Source organism: Corylus avellana, chromosome ca3 (assembly GCF_901000735.1).
Source record: "Corylus avellana chromosome ca3, CavTom2PMs-1.0".
In the NCBI taxonomy this organism is placed as follows: Eukaryota; Viridiplantae; Streptophyta; class Magnoliopsida; order Fagales; family Betulaceae; genus Corylus; species Corylus avellana.
This window is the reverse complement of record NC_081543.1, coordinates 29,468,962-29,492,636: the sequence shown is the minus strand read 5'-3', so window position 1 is coordinate 29,492,636 and position 23,675 is coordinate 29,468,962. Positions and strand designations below refer to the sequence as shown.

At 35.5% G+C, this 23,675-nt stretch overlaps 2 protein-coding genes across 2 annotated transcripts; one reads left to right on the top strand and one right to left on the bottom strand.

Moving 5' to 3' along the window:
- Positions 1 to 1,839: 1,839 nt before the first annotated feature.
- Positions 1,840 to 6,017, bottom strand: LOC132175625 (probable aminotransferase ACS12). The gene is made up of 4 exons (XM_059587625.1): positions 5,410 to 6,017; positions 5,102 to 5,242; positions 2,796 to 2,956; positions 1,840 to 2,710 (listed from the first exon to the last, which is right to left on the bottom strand). Exons 1-4 carry the CDS (start codon positions 5,842 to 5,844, stop codon positions 1,855 to 1,857), a joined length of 1,593 nt encoding a protein of 530 aa, XP_059443608.1. The 5' UTR covers positions 5,845 to 6,017; the 3' UTR covers positions 1,840 to 1,854.
- Positions 6,018 to 12,273: 6,256 nt separating this feature from the next.
- Positions 12,274 to 22,582, top strand: LOC132174385 (protein TPX2). Its single transcript, XM_059586047.1, has 19 exons — positions 12,274 to 12,393; positions 15,581 to 15,950; positions 16,241 to 16,384; positions 17,291 to 17,380; positions 18,119 to 18,272; positions 18,591 to 18,693; positions 19,100 to 19,150; positions 19,693 to 19,790; positions 19,886 to 19,961; positions 20,051 to 20,113; positions 20,267 to 20,353; positions 20,554 to 20,612; positions 20,723 to 20,801; positions 20,886 to 20,951; positions 21,040 to 21,102; positions 21,245 to 21,322; positions 21,437 to 21,481; positions 21,922 to 22,022; positions 22,159 to 22,582. The coding sequence occupies exons 1-19, from the start codon at positions 12,274 to 12,276 to the stop codon at positions 22,175 to 22,177; spliced, it is 1,866 nt and encodes a 621-aa protein (XP_059442030.1). The 3' UTR covers positions 22,178 to 22,582.
- Positions 22,583 to 23,675: the final 1,093 nt, after the last annotated feature.

The following is a 23,675-nucleotide window of genomic DNA, read 5'->3' as shown; positions in this document are numbered from 1 at the left end:
ACCACACACACTGACACACACACCTCTGAGTTGAAGGGAGAGAGTCAGAAATGACAGATGGGTTAGCTACCAAGTGTTCTGATCCTACGTGATATTTTATTTTAAGAGCAATTTTAACCGTGTATATAAGTTTTTGTGCGCTTCCCTTTCGAGCCGGTTTTTAATGATGAGTTCTCTCTAAAGTTTGTATGTATCATTTGATATCAGAAACGGGCACCATGTCCAATATGAGATCAAATGAGTTGTGACTTTGTGGTCGAATCACGGAAGCGGTGACTTATAGGCTGGATTAAAATGTTACCATTGCTCAGTGTCAATGTGTTTTACTATTTCAACTAAAATCACTTTCTAGTGAGGGAATTGATGATATGAGTTTCTTATATGGTACAACTGTTTTACAACTTTCAACTAAAATGACTTTCGGGTAAGAGAGAACTACATTAGAGTAGAATCATTGCTCTCCAACACCTTATCAACAAAGGGGATTCATTTTCGTGTGTGCCTCTTCTTATTGTTTTAATCAACTCCAATTACCTTGATGGATTGGCTTCATACGAACTCTAGAGGGGAAAAGAGTTCCAATTATGAAAGGAAAGCAATAGTGGCTTGACTAGAACTTCACCAAGAGTTACTTAACTCTAGAGGGGAAAAGAGTTCCAATTATGGAAGGAAAGCAATAGTGGTTTGACTAGAACTTCCCCAAGTGTTACATTCTAACAAAACATATGATTCTATGATTGCCATGGGTCCCTCTTTAGATAGAGATTTTTAACAATTTTGTTGTTCGGATTGATAGCAATTCGGACAGCAAATGTGAAAGAGTTTCTATAAAGTCTATTTGTCTGAACATGTCTCAGTTAGTCTATCTCCTTATTTGGCAAGGTGAGCCATAAAGGTTATTTCACATTTGCTATCTAAATTGTTAACAATTCAGACAACAAATTATTGGAGATCCGGATCCTCCTCTCCCTGAGTTTCTATAACTTTTTTGTTTCAAGTGTCTCTTACGAATCAATTTGTGATGTCAAGAAAGAAGAAGGAAAGCATATGACTTTCACGGATTGACATTCAAGGATTCTTCTAAAATGTACCATGTTTCCCTAAGTTTGTCTAATCACAACCACCGTCGCATCATTTCAAATGGGGCACTAAACAGCAAGAAGAACCAAGTATGCTTTTAGTTGTCTGCAAATCTTTCGATATTTAAGATGCACTTAGTAAAGCTAAATGGCAGAGATGTTGGTGGCCTCTATGCCTTTTCCTTTAGGCCATGGTAGATATGGGCATTAGGGCATAGAGGCCAGACTTCTTACAATGAACTTTATATAAGGTCCACAATAAATTATTAACCAGGCTTTTTTTATAGACCGGGCTACTCGTTATTGACTACTACCTAAATTGCACGCAATTCAAATAACTTCACAGAGAAAGAAATATTAAAGGATCCACATGCCCCTGAGCAACATGGAGTATCCCATAAAAAAGAGTTGTGAAATCCACCTACTACGAACAGACAAGCTCCACACCCCAGATTGCCCACTCAAGGCAAGTAAACCCTGCAACTCCCCCATATGAGATTATCCGAATTGCATTGCACCCAATTATAGGAAATCCCTATCCTCTATTTTATCACCTCGGATACCATTTTCCAAATCTTAAGCACAAAATCGCACATTGAGCTGTAATACTTTGAAAGCCATTGTAAGCCTGAGGCACCTTAATCCACTGCATTGCACTTTTTTGTTGGATGCAGAGTTGAAGTCTGCAACAACCCCTACCAAAAAAAAAAAAAAAAGAAAAGAAAAGAAAGCTGAAGAAGAAGAAGAAAACGCTCTAGAATGAAGCAACAACATTTCAACTATGAGATTTACAGATTTCGGAAATTTTCCGAATTCGTTCCATAACAACAGGAATATCTTTTTGGGCCAATGTAGTGAAACAGAACCGAAACCATCCAGGTTCAATACAGTGACAACAAGATCCCGGAGTTACATTTACTTTAGCTATTTTCAACAATTTATCCCAGAGCTCAAGCTCCCCTTTCTCACTGTAAGACCGGATTAACGCACGCATGTCAACCCAACAGCAGAAGCCCCCGTTGCTCTTTATGCACTCTATTCCCAATTGCTTTAACCCGGCCACAAACTTTATGTGCATTCCTCGAAGCCTCTCTCTGTTGATACCAATGAACTGTTGAATAAATTTTGTATCCGAAAGCATAGAGATAAGTAAACGCTGGGATGGGGCCGAAATAGAAGAGAACCTAGTCAACTTTTTTGCAGCAGCCAGGACATTCTCATTGAAGGAGTAGATTATGCCCACCCCAAAACCTGGAAGAGAGAGGTCTTTTGATAGACCATATACTATGTGAACCCTGTTCCTGTCTAAATCTTCCGAATTGATGATTTCCGCCATGCTCACAAACTCTTCCTTTCCATGAGTTGATCCTGCAAATATTTCATTTGAGACAATATGTATGTTCTTCTCTCTGGCAAAGTCTAGAAGGCTGTATAGCGTTTCCCGATCAAGCAGATTGCCCACTGGATTTGAGGGGTTTGATATAATAATCCCACGAACTTTTATACCGCGTTTCTTGGCCTGGTTGAATGCTCGATCAAGAGCCGTTATACTTAAGCTGAAGTTGTCAGCACTACGGCAGGGAACGGGTATTATCTCCACCCCAGTTCGCCATTTCACATCCCTGTCAAAACTGCATATCATACTCAGATGTTCAGTATTCTCGCTGGATAGCTGGTTACCTAAAGAGAAATTTTGGAACACAAATAAACAGTTACCAAGGGTAATATGGTGTGGGAACAAGAAATGCATTTCCAGTGTCTGCTAGGCAGAAGCTAAGCATTTCAATTGCAGGGGTTGCGCCGGTGGTTAATATAATTTGTGAGGAGTTGAAGGAAACTGACTTATCCATGACTTGAGACATGAACCCTGCCACTGCCTGCAGGACAGAGAATTTTGAGAAGACACAAAAGTGATTGCTGTTTAAAAAAAATACTATACTGTTCACATACAAGAGAGCAAAACACAGTCCATGGAAGTAAAAGCACTACAAATTTGAATTTCTAAGCATCACATCTTTGCCAAAAAAAGGCATTGGCATCCCGGAAGAGATTAATGTCCAAGTTGAGACCCAAGCTTTTTTCAAAGAAGAGAGAAAAGGAACGATGCCCCAAACTTCTTTTTGATAAGTAAATCAATCTCATTAGAAAGCAAAGAAGGGCGTAACTCAAGTACACAAAAAGTATATAGGATAGATCCCTAAAAGGGAGAAAAACAAAAGTCCCAAAATGGACCGATGCCCCCAAACTAATAATTAATACTTATTATATAACTCTTCTAATAAGTTTGATTCACATGTAATCAAAGCTAGTTATCCAAATCTCCAATTATTTACAGCAAATAGTGCGAGCAATCAAGCAGTCAACCATTAAGTAAAAGAATAACAAACTTTCGAAGTTGCAATACAGAAATCAACAAGTATTTTAATGCCAATTAGCCATGCACAAAGAAAATAGCTCTTAGTCTCAAGTCACTTAAAATGAGCACTTTGTATTGGTTGTGTCAAGAAACTTGGGTATATACCAAATTTGGGACAAATTTATATATATAAGTGAACATAAATGTGGATTGTCAAGCATATATGTAACTGCTCATCCATTCTGTGTAAAACAAACATCACATATTATTAAGACATAAACCCTAAAATCAAGATGAATTTCATTTACTAACATGGGAAGATTAGGCCCTAAAACCAAGTACTATATTGGTACAGCCCACAACCAGAAATGGTGGGAAGATTAGGCGAGTATTGAGATATGATAGAAAGTTGAGCTGGCTGAGGCCTAAGACAGAGTTGAGACTCATAAACCTGCTGTGCAACCTAGTCTAGGGAACTGGACTCTTAAAAAAACCTATAGTTGATATAGACTAGGACATGTTTCGTAAGGGCATATCCAACAATTACGAGATGAACCTTACAGGTACTTTCCTTTTGTGCCATCTCTTCAAGCTTATAGCCGCATTGCATTATGGATTTAGAAAGATCTCAAATATCTTACTATGGTTTAAGGTTTTCTAATTACTTGAGAACCATGTCTATATTAGGTTGCAGAAGATGGGATTTTTCAAGAATCTTTTTTGTCTAAGCAGGTAATCTTTTATGTGGAATTAGTTTACCACCTTAGATACTTCCTTTATATATAGGGTGGGTTAGAATATGAGATTAAAGTGTATCTTATGCTCTACTAAATTTGAAGGAGATCTTTTATCATTAAAAACTGCTCTATAAGTTGATCCTGAATTACATCAATCATTTTAAGGAAAACAGATCTCTGGGCAGGTTGTCCCTGTAGGTCCATTAGCTTATTTTTACTTAGCCTTGACAACCTTAACTACCTTTCATGATTCAGAATGGACAAAAGAAAGTCCATAGTTCTCCAACATCTATATTCTCATATCTTGATGATCACGCTCTCCCGTCAAAGTAATCAATAGAAAATCAGTCTTTGATCTAGATCTTCTTTAAAAACTATTATATGCATGCATGCATGTGTTTGTGTGAGTGAGAGAGAGAGAGAGAATGAGCGTTAGTACAGATTTAGAACCGTCTGGTCAGGTTATTTTAATATTTTTATCAGACCATGCCTCCAGAAACACTTCTACTTTTCTTATAGTGGTGTAAAAACATTCACAAGCTACAACTGGCATTGAAGATTTATAGATGAACAAAATCATTCCGAATCTCTGTATACATCTTTGACATAAGCAGCCCAGAACAGGTCTATTTCATTATCACGCCTTATCAAACCACAATTTTCAAGCACCAACATTTTATCATCCAACAATCTCGAACCAAAAAAAAAATAGTCCTTACTAAAAATCAGTTCATATAAATAAAAACTTCGAACACTTTCAAACCAATAAAACAGAGAAAGTTCATATCACATTAACTTCTAATAATGGAGAACCACATACCCAATATATCAATAAACAAAATATTCCCATCATCTCCAAATCAATAGCACAGTGAGAATTACATCGAAAAAGAAATTATCACACAACTAGAGAGACTCAAATGAATTACCACTTTCAGCTCCATCAAACCGTCAAAAGGCTGGTAACTTGCAATCCCACCGATACTCGGCTCCCCACCACTTCTTCCTCCACCCAATATCGCATCCCTCGCATTCTCCACCATCCAATCTCGAACCAAGTCCAACGATAACTACAACAAAACCCCCAAAAAAACCCAATACCAAAAATTACTCATACGAAGCAAAACGAGAGAAAGAAAACCAAATACCCAAAATTACTCATACAAAGCAAAAATGAGAAAGAGAAACCAAAACCAAGCAAACCAATACAAAACAAAACAAAACAAACCAAACCCACTTTGTTTTCAGCTAAGCCAAGCTGAATAACGCCATCGGGGTTGCGCAACTCGTCATACGGATCCTCTGAGACCTTCCTCAACCCGACGTCGCACGGCGAGTCTCCACTTTTCGCCACCAAGCTCGCCCGACCCGACACGTACGTTGGTCCGCCCGAACCCCTCGGCGAGAGATGGGTCCGAGACAGGGACCTCGACAGCACAGCCACCTCCGGTAATTGATCCTCCGGCGCTGGCGGAGGGATCGGCGCCGAACGGTTTCGTCGTCTCAGATACAGCTGAAGAAAGTAGAAGAGCGCGCATGGTATCACCGAACCCAGAACAAGGCCACCTCTGCCTTGAACCACGCCTTGTAGAGGCACTATAACTCTCATGGTGGTGGGCTCGGCTGTGGCTTCCTCGGAGGACCGAGTCCGGGAGAGTCCGGTCCGGGTCATTGCAGAGAAGACATGGGGTGGTGGGTTCACCGGAATTAGGGTCAAAACGCCCCCGTTTTGGTGGGTGGTCGTGGTCGGAGACTACAAAGATGGGAGTGTGAGAGAGTGGATATTGGGTTTGTGTGTGGGGAGGGAAAGTGTGAGTGAGAGAGCGACGATTTTTTCAATTTTTTTTGTTGTGCGCCGTTCCTTGATTTAGGCCGAAGATGGGTCCCAGTCGTTGGGATTTTTTTGGGGGGCTTGTGTGGGGTCTTTTACTTTTATGCCCTTTGAGGATTTGCTATTGAATAATTCTATGTACTCATTTTTTTATTTCATTCCCATAACATTGAGATGTATCAACCCTAGGATTAGTTTTTATTAAAAAAAAAAAAATTTAATGGCGGATGAACATTATTATCTCAATATGGTAGTACGAGAGTGAGATGAGAGATGAATATTAATAATTACCCTTTGCGAGTTACGGAAAATTGGGTTGAGTAATGCTACGTGCTCATCTTTTATTTCACTTCCATAGGATCATAGCATTTAGATATATTAATCCTTTGATCAGTCTTTATTAAAAAAACAAAAAAATCAATGGTCGATGGGCACTACTACGTCAACATAGTAATATAAAAGTGAAATAAAAGATGAGTATTTATAGTTCCTTGGGTTGGTGTAGATCGTTTCTGCTTAGTTGTCCATGGTGGGGTTATTTGTTTGGAATTTGGCTTAGGTGCGATAGAAAAAACATTACAGTATAATATTTTATAATTTTTCAACTGTTTAGATTTAATTTTAAGTTTCATTTATGAGAGAGAGAGAGAGAGAAAGAGAGAGTGAGAGAGTATAATTAAATAATTAAATATGGACAGTTGAAATTGGTTATTTTGTTTTTTTGAAGTATTTTGATGCTATATTTTAAGAGTAATGTTACACTTCGCACTCATTTATCACACATATTTTATATTAAATGACATAATGTGTTTTAAATGACTTTTCATGTCAGTCACTTAAAAAAAATACTTAAAACACATCACATTAACCAACATAAAATAAGTGTAATAAATTGATACGAAGAAGAACATTTCTAATCTTGTGAAAAATGTAATGGTAAATTTGTTTTCCATATCAATGAACGAGTTTTGAGTCCTTGATTGATACAGTGTTTGGATAGCCAACAATTCAAGTGTGTGGGTTTATTTGCACATCGTCGATCTGATTTGTGTTCAGTTTTAGATCTCGTTGGGATTAAGACACGTGTCCCTTTTGTCTAATTATAAAACTTCTATCTCAATTCCCATTCAATGTTCAACTACAACCAAACTAGTCAAACTCATCTACAGGGATGAGATTTATCCTCATTATTATTATTATTTTTAAACAAAAAATAAAATAAAATTGGTAAACTGTCTTGTATGTAGTGAGTTGAATGGATTTTATAGTTTTATAAGATGTATAATTGGGATCAAAATCCTATAAAATTCATGGAAAATTCTAAAAATTATTTTCAAATTAGAGGTGCACATTTTGTTACCTCAACATTTTATAATACGTACGCCATATGCTAGCTAGGGTTCATAAACGTACGTAGTTGACATATTTTGTAGTAACTATGTAATTATTCAGATAAGAATTCCCCTATTTGGAAGAACTTCAAGTAGGGCAATTGATTAGAAAATAGTACTAAAATCGACAATTTGTTAATTTAGTCAAATAAATCATCATTTGTTCTTTATAACAAGTTGTCAAATGGGCTCTTCTTCACGCTACTAAACATGTGAGATGTCCACTCAAACAGGCAACAGTAGCCTCAAAAGATGCTGCCATTTCCATGTGGAAATGATCTCTAACCTAAGTCACTCTCATGTGTTAATGTTAGATTTAGTGTCATAATATTAAATAAATAATTGAATTTATCTTTTTATATATATAAGCTTAAGTTACTGAGATAAGTCGTTATCATAGTAGAAAGCCTTCCGTTCTAATATTGTCTCTATAATTTACTTTATATTTTAATTAAATGTTTTATGTATTGGACCTAGGAAGAAGCTATTTTATGATCAAGATTAAATTTTTTAGATTTAATTGTATATATGTTGTTACATCGATGTAACATCATGTATATCGTTAGATGTAAAAAATTATAATTTTGACAATAAAATTGTTTATTTATTCGGGAGTTTAAATTGACAAGTGAAAGAGTATTAAATATTAATTAATTAATTAATTAAATTTATCATTTTTTATAAATTTAAACTTTTGAAATAATTCGACTTCTGATGGTCGTGCAGCAAACCCTTTGGGGTCTTGTTCCATTTTCGGAACTTTGTCATCTTTAACAGCCTCTTTAGGCGGTATTAGTTTGTTTGATGGACCGGATCATTTATTTGCCAATTCTTAACCGTTCTCATGAAGAATTTGTCACCTTTATTTTTTATTTTTTTAATTCCCTTTTACCTTTCTCTAGCAAAAATAAAAAATAAAAATAAATCAACGACTTAGAATAATTGGTAGTTTAACCCTAGGGTATTATAGTAATTTTGGTGTGAGTAATCTAATTGTTTTATATATAAGCAGACATTGTTTATATCTGACTTTTCGTGGGGTTCTCTTTTCATTTGAAATCTCAAAGGAATCTCTAACAAAGCTTCGGTAGAATCTGGCCACAATTGGCCCCACAAAGATATTGACATGGCACTAGATGACAAAATTCCAATTTTGTCCCTTCTCCTCTCAACCACAACCAGAAGCCTAAGCAACCAGAGTCCAGCAAGGCAAGCCACCATCAATTCCCCAGGCATCACCATACAACACAAAAAATTATGGGCATCATCTTATGTATTCATGTGTCCAATTGTCTCATAGATTATGCCTTGTCACTTTCCTAGACCTTTTAGCCAGCATCATCTCCACAGACCACAGGCTTCAAGACTTCGATATGATTAGTTAAATGGGTCTTGCTCGTTTCTATTCATATAGTCGTACATTTATAACTTAATATATTGCAAACTTGACCCATAAACCAAAATGATTAATGTTATAAATTACATTTTATCTCATAATTATCATCTAATACTCATATGGTAGTTTCAATTAACTTTTAACTCAATTTTAAGGAACATGATCCTCTCAAATTCATTTGAACTGAAGAATATCCAGTCAATTATATTTGAGGGGTATTTTTGTCTTTTCATTTTTAAGTGGACAAAAATACCTTTCACTATAACTAACTGAATATTCTTCTGTTCAAATGAACTGGAGAGAATCCTAATTCCCATTTTTAGGACTCAAATTATACATCATAAAAAAGGGATCCTAAGCCAACTAACTTACAATCTAGAGACTCTCAAGCTATGTCCTCACCTTGGCTTTTCCAAGCTTGGGCCCTCCAACATCCTATGGGCCAAGAGAATTGCTAGACTTGCAAAGACTTTTTACAAACAAAGCCTTACAAAATGACGTGACAAAGAAAAAGACAAAAAAAAAAATTGAGACTAGTTGCCTATGAGAGACAAGGCTGGGTTGCACGCAGACCCATGCCTAGGTTTGGCCTAGACCCACCGTGCGTCATGGGTCTAGGCTAGACCCAGGCGTGGGTCTGGCCTAAACCCAGCCATGGGTCATCAGACCTACGGCGGGTCTGGCCACAACCGCACGCTGGGTCTCGGCCAGACCCAACGTGGGTCATCAGACCCAGACCCACGACAGGTCTGGCCTAGACCCTTGGCGCACGGCGGGTCGCGGGCAGACCTAGGCGTGGGTCTGCCCACGACCCAACCTTGTCTCTCATGGGCAATTGGTCCCAATTTTTTTTTGTCTTTTTCCTTGAGTAAGGCTTTATTTGTAAAAAGCTTTTGTAAGTGTAGCAATTCTCATGGGCCAAAGTGTATGTACCTTGTAGCTTATCTTTTCTTTGTGCAACTATAGTCATAAAATTAAACAATTTTATAGGTAGAATTGTGAGTCTACCGCTAAGCAAGCAAAAACTCTCAATCAAACTGTACGTGTAACTTGAGCTCCTTTATTCTGATAAACCCCACTCTCTCATTGTTTTACGGGAAAACGTTAAACACAAAATTGACTTTCCTTAAAAAAAAAAAAAAAACCAAGGTAGACTTTCTTTTAAAAACATATACTTAATTATTTGGAAACTAAAAGCGTTTTTGCGAACAACATTATGTAAAATAAATCAAACGAGGGAGACTTTTTTTCTCTTTTTCTTTTCAAAACCCCCAAATCATATCTGTGTTCATATCAATACCATCCAATACATTTTCTAGGAGATAGTATAAAGCAGCATGCTTAAAACAATGTATGCTTTACAGCTTCAAATGCATATACATATACATAATTTGCATTACAAAACCGGTCTTTCGTTTGTTTTCAACATACTTTGACATAAATAAAATTATGTAAGATGCAAGGCTTATATCACAATTAAATAACACATGCTTTAAAACTATTTATGCTTTACATATCAAATGCATTTCATGCAAAAATACATTTACATTATTGGTTGGTAGGGAGATTTACATACTACTTTCGTCCACATCCTTGCTAAACCTTCAAAATGTGTCACTTCTTTGTAATTTATTATATCATATCATTAGTCGGGATTACATTTTCGAGCCCTAAACTTTATTTTATAATTAACCACACGTAGCACTTCTCACTTTCCTTAAAATTGGGTTAGGTAATTCCGTTATCTCCTTGGCTATTACCCTATTATAGTCGTTAGATTAACAGTTCTTTAAAACCATTTCGTTAGTCTCATTTTTTTTCATCATTAAATTCCTAAGCCCTACCTCGAGTTTACCCTTTCCGATCCATATCACATGAAAAAAGAAAAAAAAAAAATGATGGATTGGCAAGGCCACGTCAATATAGTAGAATAATGATGTGGTATATAACATTACTTTTATAGGAAACTGTGAATAGTCTGGTCCCAAAGTTTTTTATTTTTACTTTGACACCTTGCAGTTTTGGACTAAGTTACCCATCCTAAATGGGGCTCTTTGGCTCGGGTCGTGTTAGGTGGAGTAAAAAAAAAAAAATTCTTACAAGATTATGGTATTTAATTTTTGTAACAATAATGTTATCTTAAATTGTTAAATTAGGACAAATTTTGGGGTGGGGGTTGGGTGCAAAAATTGGCTTGCGTTCGTGATATCAATAATTGACAACTTGGAAGTGTCTTTCCATTGGAGAATGATGGATATAACAGCTGCCTGCAAATCGTGGCTAAGAAAATAGCACTGCATTTGGATGGTAGCACTTGAGGTGGACATTCTTCTTAGCCAAATTCAACCTCTGTCGAACACTCAAAAAAAAAAAAAAAAAAAAAAAATCTTCTAAATGTTCTCTATATCAAAATATATGATAATTTTTATTTAGGTTAATTTGATTATACTCAAATCTTTTATATTTTATTACCATACTTGCATTATCTTTGCTTACCACATTTCTCCTATAAATATGAACTTTTGTATTGTGAATTAACTTGAGTAAGAACATAATGTAGCCTTTAGAAAAATTCTTAATGGTGGTTCCGCCCAAAATGGAAATGGACTAGGGTTATAAACTTATAATCTCTAATAGGATGATCGAGTCGATTCCATGATTATAAGTTTATTCCATAACAGAACAGATATGGGCGCAAGTTAGCCAACTTGGCCCATCAAGCCCAAAACACATCTAAGACTTAACATTTAATAAATTTGGATCAAACAACCTCCTAGCTGACACAAGTTTTGGACAACAACTCTCCAAGTTGATTCAGAGCTTGTTCTTGAGGAAATTTGTGAGGAATCATTTAGTTTCTTGGAATAGTTTTAACGCCACCTAAACTATTGATTAGAAAACTTTAACATTCAAAAGAAACATATAGCATGAGTGTTTTTGCCATCAAAGTTTCTGACCCAACCAAAAAAGAAAAGAAAAAAGAAAAACTCTTTTCACATATTTAACAACCATAGGCTTTAGGTATGAGATCTTAAATCATTTTCATGAATATTACCATTAAAGGGGCCATTATGAACTTCGAGAAATATTTTCTACAGAAGATAACATATCTTGCAAACCTAAATCTAAATGACATCTAATACATATCTTACCTTTATGTTAAGTTGAAATCACAAGACCTATTTTCGTGTATGTCATGTGCCGTGAATTAAACCATTAACTTAGGCATATTATTAGGAATTAAGTTATACTATAAATTAAATAATTTAATTAAGCATATCATTAGCTCTTATGGTCTCTTTTAAGAGGCTTTGATCCAATTTTTACTAAGTTAATTAGCCCACAACCAGAATAAAATTAAAAAATAAAAAATAAAAAAATAGCCCACTACCAAAAAAGACAGAAAAGCAGAGATGGAAGAAGCCAGATCCAAGACTAGTTAAAGTTAACTGGGATGCAGCCATCGATGCCACTTCAAAGAGGATGGGAGTGGGAGTGATCGTAAGGGATACCGAGGGGTTGGTATTGGCAGCCATGTGTAGTACTGTGCACCTTATTACTGATCCAACAATAGCGGAAGCAATAGCTGCATGGAAGGCTGTGGTTTTCTGCAAAAATTTAGGACTCTAAAGTATCTTTAATTTTGAAAGGCGATGCGCACAAAATTGTGAATAATTTGAGACAAGAAAACTCTTGTTGGAATTGTTACAGCCAATTAATAGAAGATACTCGAATCATGCTCAATAGCACATTATTTAGCTAAATTTGCTTTTAGTCTATCTATAGAACAAGTCTGGATAGAGGACGGTCCCTTGTGTATCCAAAATATTGTACATACTGAGCAAGAACCTTCGGATTAATTTCTTTATTTCTACGAAACAGACTCATTTCCAAAAAAAAAAAAAAAAAAAAAAACACGGCATTTACATGTAAGCCAAACATTTTGGACCAAATCACAAACCAAGCCTACGCCCTAAAGTGAGAAAATTACATATTCAAATATTAAACACATTAATTTCAAATATATAGTTGGGTTCATTCAATGTGTTCAAATATATATTTTGAACACATTGAATGAACCAAACTATATACTCGTACTCGGAATAAATGAACATTTATTGGACTCCAGCAAAGGTACCCCCAAATAAATTTAAGGGTAATAACCATTTGCCCCATAAACTACAATGCCTTAACATTTTTTTTTTCTATGAACTATAAACTATGACATCTGACCCCATCAAATTATCATCTTATAACAAAAAACCTCATTCCGTCAGTAAAAATGGTTAAAATTGACGGTCAATGATCATGTGCAAGTTCTGTGCTATTTAAAATTTTTTTCTTCCACTTTTACCCTCACTTCAGATCGAGAAAATGACGCTTATACCCTCCTCAACCATAATCCAACACATGAAAATAATTTAAAATGAGGGCAAAAGGTAATTACCCATAAATTTTATTTTATTTTTTAACCAAGATAATCTTATATGAATAATCCACTAATTAGATCTGATACCAATGCTATTGGCTATCGCCCAGCTAAATCTTAGAGACAAGGGACTAGTACCGAAGGGTAATAGTAGAAATTATATTTTTATTATACAATTGTTTTATAATGTTAACTTGGCAATTAATTTTTGGATCAATCATTATAAAAAAATTTAAAATTAAATTTAAACAATTGAAAAAACTACAATACATATATAATATATTATAGTTTTCTTAGAGCACCTTAAGCTAAATTCAAATGTGGTATATATAATATAAGCAACTAGGATTTCAAATTTCTTCCACCTGCACATAAATGTCAAAATCATGCCATTTTGTGTGGACTTTTTTGCCCATTTTGTCTTTGATTTTCTGCCATGCCAGATATTAGGCCAGGCATAGTTGATGTGTTGCTATCTAATTTCCTATTTGCTGAAGAAATTTTGTCCACATCTCTATCATTTTAGCCCCATTAAACGTGTTTGTCAAAACACTCCTATTGGTAGATCTAGAGATATAAAATTAGATTTCCACCATGTAATTGAAATTGTGTAATTTATGGTTAATCATGACCAAGATTAAGTGTTATTATTTATATTCGGTGGAAAAAAAAAAAATCATCTACATGGTTAGTAAAAAAAAAAAAAAAAATGTTACTATTCGTTAACCTCTAGAGTGATAAGCTCTGTCATTGTAGAAAAGCCAATAATTTACTGTTGAGATTTTGTGCACGCAGTGTAAATTACCTCTTCTCTTTTTTTATATGATATTTGTGTTTCCTCTAATTGAGATTTCGTGCACGTAGTGTAAGTTACCTCTTCTCTCTTTCATATATGTTATTGCATTATAAACTGTTTTTAGAGTTAGTGCACATCATATAATATCTAATATGCATCCCCATAATTCTTGGCGGTGACCAAGAGTAAAGCTAAAAATTACATTTTTACTTTATAACTGTCAAACAATATTAATGTTGCAGTCATAATCAATTTTTTTTTTTTTTTTTAATTTTTTTTTACCATGTCACCAATTTTAACTTTATAACTATCAAACAATATTAATGTGGCAGTCATAATTAATTAATTTTTTTTTGTTTTTTTTTTTTTAAATTTTTTTACTATGTCACCATTGTGAAATAATTATTTGATAAAAATATAATTTATAGTATTAATAAGTGATTAATATTTACTACCCATTATAACAAATTTAAGCTAATATTAAGAGTAAGAAAAATGTTATAAAGTGTGAACAATCTTTTGGATTTTTTTTTTTTTTTTTTTAACAAAAACTTTATAAGAAATAATTATAAGACGTAATTTTTAGAATTTTCTTAATATTATTAATGATAATATGTATAAATATTGAGATGCAATTACCTTCTTTTTACCCTTTATCCTCATGTATTCGAATTTGCTGGGGACGGGCCCCACATGCTTTCAGACTTCTGCCACCTGACAAATACTACCGTTAGGGTCATTCTTGCAATTCCCTCAAAACACAAAGGGCAAATCCATCAGGCGCCGAAATTTCAGAACCCCTCGACAGGATATCGCTTCCCGAAACGAGGCTCACAACCCGATAACACTGCCCCTGAGTTCAAAGACAAAAGAACTGAATTTCTTCGACCTCCCACTGAAGTTACATTCTTACCCTCAACTTTGCTCAAAATGCCATTACCCCCATCGGAACATAGCCTCTCCAGTCGTTTAGAGACCAGGGGTATGTTTGGCACAAAAATTAAATAATGTTTTCTTTTTCTTCGGAGCCATTAATTCAAATTTCGGATCGTTACAAAACCTCGCCGCTTTAAAAATAGGATTGATAAAAATATGTATTTTAAATAAAGAAAATGTTAGGTGTTCTTTTAGTATTTTTTTGGTATTTTCGCAACTGTGATGTAATTTTTAAAATTACTATTAAATTTGAGATTATCATCATTGACTTTTAATTTATTAGTAATTTTAAAATCACATCACAGTTGAGAGGATACTGAAAGAATACTAAAAAAAAATACTTAGCATTTCCCTTTAAATAAGAAAAAATAAAAAAGCATTTAATAAACAAAGCAAAATCCTTATATTCTCAATATAAATAGGAGTTTTATTTTGTGAATATTTATTTACTAAAGATTTTAGTCTGAAAAGAAAAAGAAAAAAGAAAAGAAGCACAGGATTTAAGATTTGCACTGTTTCTCTTCTCGGAGCCTGGCGTTTTCTTTTCTTTTGGAGTGAAAATATCCAAAAAGCCCTTCAATTTGACTTCTGACATCATAAAGAGCCTCGAATCCTACAGTGAGCTCTAGCGAACTCTTCGCCGTTCTCTGCTACCAAGCAAATCGTGGATCAGATTCAGAGCTCTGAAGCAGAGCGAGCGAGAGAAGAGAAGAGAGAGAGAGAGAGAGAGAGAGAGAGAGAAGCTTGAAGTTGATGGCGGTGGTGGAGTGAATGCTGTGGAGGGGTTACGCGCTTGGCATTGCAGAGAGAGAGAGAGAGAGAGCGAGAGAGAGGAAGAGAAAGGAATGGAGGTTGAGCCAGTGTTTGAGGTCCGAGAAGTGGACCTCGACTACGAGTTTGATGCCACCATGTACTTCGATTTCACTCGGCCGGAGAGTCCAGCCGAGGCTCGCCAGGTTGAGCTCTGGTTCGAGTCCGCCATAGAATACCCTCCTTCTCGTGAGCTCAAACCCTAATCTTTTTTCATTCTTCTAACTAAATATCTCTTTTTTATTTTTTATTTTTTAAATTTTGTGATATGAGTGCTAATTTGGTAATATTTGCTGCTGAAAATGTTCCATTTGTTCATTTTCGTTTTGATTTTTGATTTTTGATTTTTTTTTTTGCGATTCCTTTTTTTTGTTTTTTGTTTTTGAAGTTTTGTATTATCTACTTATGATTCTCCGTTTGTTTTACATTTTCCTAACAAAAATTATTATATATATATATATATATATTGTCTGTTGCAGCTTTTGTGGCAAAATTGGTTATGGGAGAGGATACCCAAATGGAAAATGTGAATACTTCCCCAAAATCGAAGGACATGGAGGCTATTGTGGACTCTGATATGGGTGTGGGCCGAGATTTTTGTGCATTGGATGTGAATAACAAAGGTATTGTTTTTGTCCACAATCTTGTAATTGAGCTTTTTCTTTAATTAATTAACCCAACTGCTAAAATTGGTATCAAGAGGAAGATTTCCGTTGTTAATCTTGTAAATACATGTTGGTAACCATGTACGTAGACTGACCCAGTTCAACTTTTGCCCCTTATCTTCTAATTGAACTTGTTATTTACTTATGACATAACCCAACTGCTAAAATTACTATCAAGAAAACGACCTATGATAATCTGGTCAATACATGTTGTAGCCATTTATGGAGACAGACTCATTGCCACCTTTCGATTATCTCCACCTTCATTAGCCAAAGCAACTGGGCAGGAAAGAGATGGCTACATCTAATAGGTTATAAGGCATCCTACCAAAGCAACTGACATCATTGATAATTCAACTGGATTACCTATTTCAATGCTAGATGAGTAATCTATGGAAGTCGCTTTCTGGTCAAGTCGGTATCAATGATGTCAGTTGCTTTGGCTAATAAAGGTGGAGACAATCGAAAGGTGGCAATGGGTCTGTCTCTATAAATGGTTACAACATGTAACTGACATCATTGATATCGACTTGACCAGAAAGCGACTTCCAAGTCACACCTTGAGGCATGATTCCCAACCCACAGGTGTCTAAAGCTGGTTATAGTCAAGCTTGCTATTGGCTAGGAACTCCTCAGATTTTCTGTACTTCATATATTTGCCACCAGCACACATTCATTATAAAATTAGTATGGTAAGTCTGTCGTAGGGCTGTTTGTAAATAGAATGATAGAAATATTAGTGAAGCTGTTGTTGGATAGTGCAAAACAAGGGGATTATGAAGACAAACCTGTTATCATATTCATTTTGATTCATGTCTAGACTGTGATTTTTCTAATAGTATGATATTTGACATGGTCTTCCAGAATGTGAAGGAATAGATAGAGGGATCTTCACCAAATTACAGAGTGGCAACCTGCAAAAACTTCTGAGTCAACCATTGGAATTAACTACAGGTGAACAGTTTTCTACTTTGATAACTGATGCTTGTGCATGGACAATCTTTTTAGAGGGTTAAAAGACTTACCAACACAACAGTTTATAGTGATTACTTAAATTGGTAGCAACATATAATATTAAGGGAAAAATGCAAAATTAGCCCTTGTGGTTTACTTGATTTACAATTAACTCCCTATGGTATCAAAATGAACTCAAAGGTCCCTGAGGTATGCCAAAAATATAATTTAGTCTCTACAATCAAATTCTGTCCACTAATTTAACAAATTTCCTTAGTATGATATTGACTTAAATAGGACAAGTATCACAATTATATTGGCTCTAATGTTTTACGCTATTAGAATCTGTTAAGTCAGTGAACAGAATTTGACTGTAGGGATTACATTATTTTTTTAGCATACCTCAGGGACCTTTGCGTTCATTTTGATACTACAAAGAGTTAATTGCAAATCAAGTAAACCACAATGACAGAATTTACATTTTTCCCCAATATTAATGTTATATCTTAGCAACATATAATTATAAATATTATATCTTTTGACTTGGGTTCTGTTGATCCATCTCAATTTACGGTGTAACGTTTTTAGTTTCTTGATCCATGCATTGCTACAATTGAAATCGATCACCTTTAACATAATAATAATTTGTGTCTTCCATAATTCAATCATGTTTCTTATAATCACACCATTATTTCTACTTTATTTTTCTTTTGTGTTTGTGATGCCCTTTCTTTGCAGGAATGACATTTTATGATCACAAATCTACTGGTGAACTAAAAGCTAAATCAAAGTCTGCTATCAAGCCTGTTTTCCCTAGGACCTCAACCTTGATGAAACCTACGGCAAGCCAGTTGGCCAAGCAAAATCGGCCTCTCCAAGTTGCTGTTTCCAGGTGATTTGAGGAATATTCTTCATTTCTGTTATCATACCATTCTCACAGTGATGGGTAAATTCTTAGGCTGACAATTATAAACCTGATACACTTTCAATATTCTTGAAGATTCTCCATTGTTGCTAGATGAATTTATTGCAAGTTTAATACTGTCTACTTTAATATGTTCTCTGTTCCGTCTAGTATGCACTGCAATTTAATGCTCCCAATATCTACATTCCATGCCTTGATTGCAAGGCATCGCCTTTAAACAAGATGTTGGAGATCCCCTTTATCTGCTATATTCATCTTTTTATTGTTCTACCCCTCCTTTGTTAGATATCAAATGCAAGTTCAAAACATTGGGAGGAGCTTACATACTTCTGGGGTTGAAAGTCAAGCTGCCAAGAGGCAGAAGCTGGACGGAGGTCATTTGCGTAAGGTACAGTAATTGTGTCAGTCTATGTTATCTTCCTTTAAGTAAATCCACTTATCTTTTGAAGAGCTTGTCAAAAAAAAAAAAAAAAAAAAAAAAAAAAAAAATGGTGCTGAGTTGCTGGCCATATTGAAATTTTAGTGATTGCCTAAAAAGCGATTTTCTTTGATGTTGTAAGAATTTGGTATCTCACAGTAATCAATAACTACCACGTGAAGGCATGTTATTAGAAGTGTTCACCCTTTTAGAAAATTTCGAAAGGTAACCTACCTTGCCCAACTCTTTTGGTGGGCTTGGTTGTGACTTCTTGCTTGTTCCAGCTTCCAAATTAGGGCATGTTTCAATGTTAGTTTTTTATGTAGTTTATCGTCATAAGGCAGGCTCCAAGCTCACCTGTTTCTCTGTATAACAGGTTACAGACACAAACCAGCAAACCAATTTGGTCCACAAGCCACCTAAGAAGGTATATTACCCATTCTTGATGCTTGAAGTTGTCTCTCAAATTAACTTTAATTTTTCTTGTACGTAGTCACTTTCTTGCATTTCAGCATTGTTATAGGCTGATATATTTAGTGGTTGACCCTCGTTGATATTAGAATCATATCCCAAAATCCCATTAGCTACAGTTTCATAAATCTCTTTTTTTGTAATTCGCAACTTTTGACAATAATACCATTGCCACAATGGTTTCGTTAAATGGAACAAAGTCCCACCTAACTTAATGGACCATTTCAACCAATGGGAAAAAAGTAGTTTATAGTTAACTTGGAGTTATAATTGGAAGCAGAAATATATTTTAAAGTTGCTGACTCTCAATGGGAAGTGTTTAACTTGGGTTTTTTCTTTTTTTTTGCTGGTAAAATGTCATTTTGTGGTTGGATTGACTCTAGAAAAATGGTAGCTTTGATTATTTGAAAGGTGGACTTTGAAAGAAAGATGAAGGTTGGTTGGAGGATTGTATAATGACATTTTAGTCATATTCAACATTTCTGGGTGATCTTGCAGGATGAAACAGTTGATAAAAACCCTGCACATGGCAAAATGAGGCTTACCATTCCAAGAGAGCCTGAGCTTGAAACAGCTCACAGGGCCCAAAGGATAAGGTATTCCGTTGTTTATATTTTTATCATATCTTCACATATAAAATGTTGTGTTGTCTAACTAGCTGCAGGGCACAAATGAAATTTTTATATTTCAGGCCTAAGAATAATACAGAACTAGAACATGTGAAACCAGCTGCACGGAGATTTAAAGCACGCCCATTGAATAGAAAAGTTGGTACTTGAAATTTATAACGATAGAATTTTATATAAATTGCTCTGTTTTCCTCTGTCCCCTCAACTATATAGTTTGTGATTTGCAGATTCTCGAGGCCCCTTCATTGTCACTTCCAAAGAAGAGCACTCCAAAATTGCCAGAATTTCAAGTAAGTGCTTCATGTCTGTTTCCTGCTTGTTGCTGGAGTAAAATTATTCTAGGTACAAATATCATGGCGAACCAAGATTTCCTAACTCAATTTTGCAAAACAAGTTTCTTCTACCATTTGTATCCTGATTTTGTTCTTCCTATTGCTTCCCAGGAATTTCACCTAAAGACGTTGGAGAGGGCTATGCAACACACAGCTGCTCTTTCATCATCCTTGTTTAATTGCAATGATTCTGACAAGGTTGTCATTAAGTTAATTGGATATTTGACATAACCTTATCCTGAAACAAAATTTATCATTGGTCCAAACGTTGTGCCCAGGAAGAGCTGGAGCAGTTATTTTGCTAGTGATATACGTGGTTGATGTTGTACATTTTGTTGCTTCTAGTTGGTGATTGCCCAGTGTTATGATTCCTGAAATTTAAAGTTCTTCCCTTTCAGGGATTGGACAAGCCTGGCACTTCTACTGTTGCAGGAAATGGAAATAAGGAATGCAGAAGGTAACTGTGTGAAGGTTTTCATTTTGACTTCGATATAAAGAAAGGAAACTCTCAAATTGCATTTGACAAAAACAAAGTGCTAACTTCAGTGTGACTTTTGTTTTGTTTAGACCAAGTACAATGGATACTCCAAAGCAGGATGGATGTGATGTAATGCACAATTTCAAAGCTCGCCCTTTTAACAAGAAGGTAATATTTTGTTCGATTAGATAATTTTGCTGAATGTTCTGCTTGCAGTTATCAGCTTTCGACTTATTTCCTATCCTAATGTAGATATTTTCAAGTAAAGGAGATATTGGTGTTTTCCGAAATAGCAAGCGAGAAACAACAGTACCAATGGTAGTCCCTAGATTTTTACTATTCCCTAGCACTGTATCAATTAGATTTCTAGTTGACTGAATTATATGACTGTGGCTTCCCCATATAGGAATTCAATTTCCATGCGGAAAAGAGAATTCAGCTTAATCCACCAACAGAACTTTTCAGTAAAGTAAGCCTTGAATAAATAAGTTTGCTTCTGTATCCCCGTTTTCTTTATTTTGAAAGTTCATTTGGCATAACATTTAAGCATTTTAATTGTAGTGTTAGATTTACCTCCTAGTTTTCTCATTTATTCTCTTTTTGAATGCTAGCTCTCCCTAATATCTGAACTCCAGCCAAGTAATGGATCTCAACTCAAATTTCCTCAGTCTTTCTCTCTTCCTACAAAGGTTATCTTTGCTACATTTAACTTTTACTTTTAATTGAATATATGTACTATTGATTTCAGTTTTCGTTTTTTTTATTACCATATTGAGTTTTTTTTTTCACTTTTTTGGTATAAGGGGTCAAAAGAAAACAGATCAAATTCTTTTCAACCAGAACATGGGGTAAGTATGCCACTTTATTTTATTTATTTATTTAATTTTTATAGGCAAACTGCCAAACACTAATGCGCCCATACAGAATCCTGTTACCTCACCCTCCAGCACTTTTAGCTGGAGGGAGGAGATGCCATTTGATCCAAAAGAGCCTTTGCTTTTTGGTGTTGGTTGTCATGTCATTTCTTTCCTATTGCAATGCTAAACACTTTACTCATTGTTAAAAGGATAGGAGTAGAAGGCTCTACCTTGTAGGTGAGGTGTCCCATTAGCTGTTGATTCATGAGCTGTATTGTCCTATATATTTGAATGAATGGAATGAATGCTGTAGAGAGATTCACTTCTAATTTTTCTAACATTTTCCTATTCCCATGATAACTAACACTCATAAATGTAAAGCTTTTCGTCATTCCTTCGTTGTGATGATGTGATATCATTTCCTATTGTAGACACTGCATCCGATGAGAGGAAAACCTCCTATTTTTGGTGGAAAGCAGGTTCAATGTGGGAGTGATGGCTGCATCTCTGAAGTTGGCAGGCAGAGTATGAGGTATGCCAACTGCATGAATTACTAACTGGTGCTAGAATCTAGCTCTCTCTCTCTCTCTCTCTCTCTCTCTGTTTTTTTAAGTTTTCATATTCAAGAGTTTGGTAATCTTGCCTTTATACATTATATATTGCCACAGGAGTTTGGGAATCCGCTGAGAGGAAGAGAGGAAAATTCCATAAATAGTTTTCAGTGTTGGGAGCAGATTTGAGTCTTTTTCTGTTGAGAATGGAAGATTTGATGAATGTACAGAAAAATGTGCTATACATCAAAGCTGATCAAGCTCATTTACTGTATATGGAATCCATGGAAGTCCGCTTCTTAACTCAGCTATGAAGAAACTGTAGTTCTCACAATGTTCAATTCAATTAGCTTTTGCTTTTTCTTACAGTTTCTAGGTTTCAGTTCATAGTCAAAATAAATATGTTAATAGGCTGGTGTTGTATTGGCATCAAAGGCCACCTCACCCTTATAGCATCATCTTCCACCATTTTATGTAGCATCAACACCACATGTAATGATCAAAGTCGAGCAATATAAGAAATACAGTTCTTTCCTTGAAAGGTCATGTATGTTGAGATTAACTGCTGCAGGTAACTCTTTTTGCACTTGCCATTTTGAAATAATTTCCTTGATGTAGCAGCTAGAAGACTAAGATAAGAACAGAAAGAGAATGCCTCAGACAGTGAATAAATATTACATTGGTCGGAATCAGAAAGGAAAACTAAATCACTTAAAATAGGAAAGAAACTACCTTTGGTAAAGATAAACTAATTATGAAAACTAAATTGCCTCAAGATACATTCAGAAAGAGAATTTTCAGTGTTGATAGCTTGATTCCAGTAAGATTTCTTTCCTTTTTGTCCGGATGGGTTTGCAACTGAGCCTCTCTGAAGGTCTCCCAATGTGACTTCGTTGCATTCTCGTCTGGATGGGGTTGGAACCGAGCTTCTCGGGAGGTCTCTCAATGACTCTCGACTGCAACCCCGTCTTGACTGGGAATGCGACTGAGAATCTCGGCGGATCAACTAAGTAGCAATATGTCAATCGAGCCACTACCTGCCTTCGGATGGTGTTGCGGTTGAGTTGTGATGCCTTCCATTTTTGTTCTGGGGCCGTGTTACATCAGGCGTGCCTACTCTTTAAAAGAACTCGTCCTCGAGTTATACCGTTTGATGCTTCAATCTCCGGATGGTACTCAAAGATATCAGCCACGTTGGACATAATGGAAATTGCCATGTGGCCTAGAAGATTGATGATGTAAATATTGTGGTTTATTTATTTCTTTTGATCTTTTCGAGCACTCGATACAAAGCATACTTCTTGCTCTTCAACTTCTTGTAGGTGCCAGTTATAAGCCACCCTCCATAACTTGTTCTCCTTTTTGGAAATTCTTCATTCGCCGCCCTCGTCTTTCACTTCTTTATACTTTGCATAGGTCTCTTCCAATCGCCACCAATATACTTCCTCTTGAGTCGCTTTTACTTGTTCAACCAAATGTTCCACCGCCAACACTACCCCCTTGCATTATTTCATAAAGGTTTCTTTGGGTTAAAATCAGATTATAAAAGGAAAAAAGAGAGGATAAATTGACCATTTTGAGCGGATCTCAACTTTCAAAAGTTGCATAAAGTAAATAATGTTTTCAAAAGATCT

Bases quoted from the DNA above. Each gene is read 5' to 3' on its own strand.
- LOC132175625 (XM_059587625.1), bottom strand. From the start codon at position 5,844: ATGACCCGGACCGGACTCTCCCGGACTCGGTCCTCCGAGGAAGCCACA. The intron at 5,243-5,409 runs GTGGGTTTGGTT...GTTTTGTTGTAG, and splicing joins TTGGCTTAGCTGAAAACAAA to TTATCGTTGGACTTGGTTCG. The intron at 2,711-2,795 runs GTAACTGTTTAT...TATGATATGCAG, and splicing joins CCCACACCATATTACCCTTG to TTTTGACAGGGATGTGAAAT.
- LOC132174385 (XM_059586047.1), top strand. From the start codon at position 12,274: ATGGGAGTGGGAGTGATCGTAAGGGATACCGAGGGGTTGGTATTGGCA. The intron at 19,791-19,885 runs GTATTCCGTTGT...TTTATATTTCAG, and splicing joins CACAGGGCCCAAAGGATAAG to GCCTAAGAATAATACAGAAC. The intron at 20,952-21,039 runs GTAGTCCCTAGA...TTCCCCATATAG, and splicing joins GAGAAACAACAGTACCAATG to GAATTCAATTTCCATGCGGA.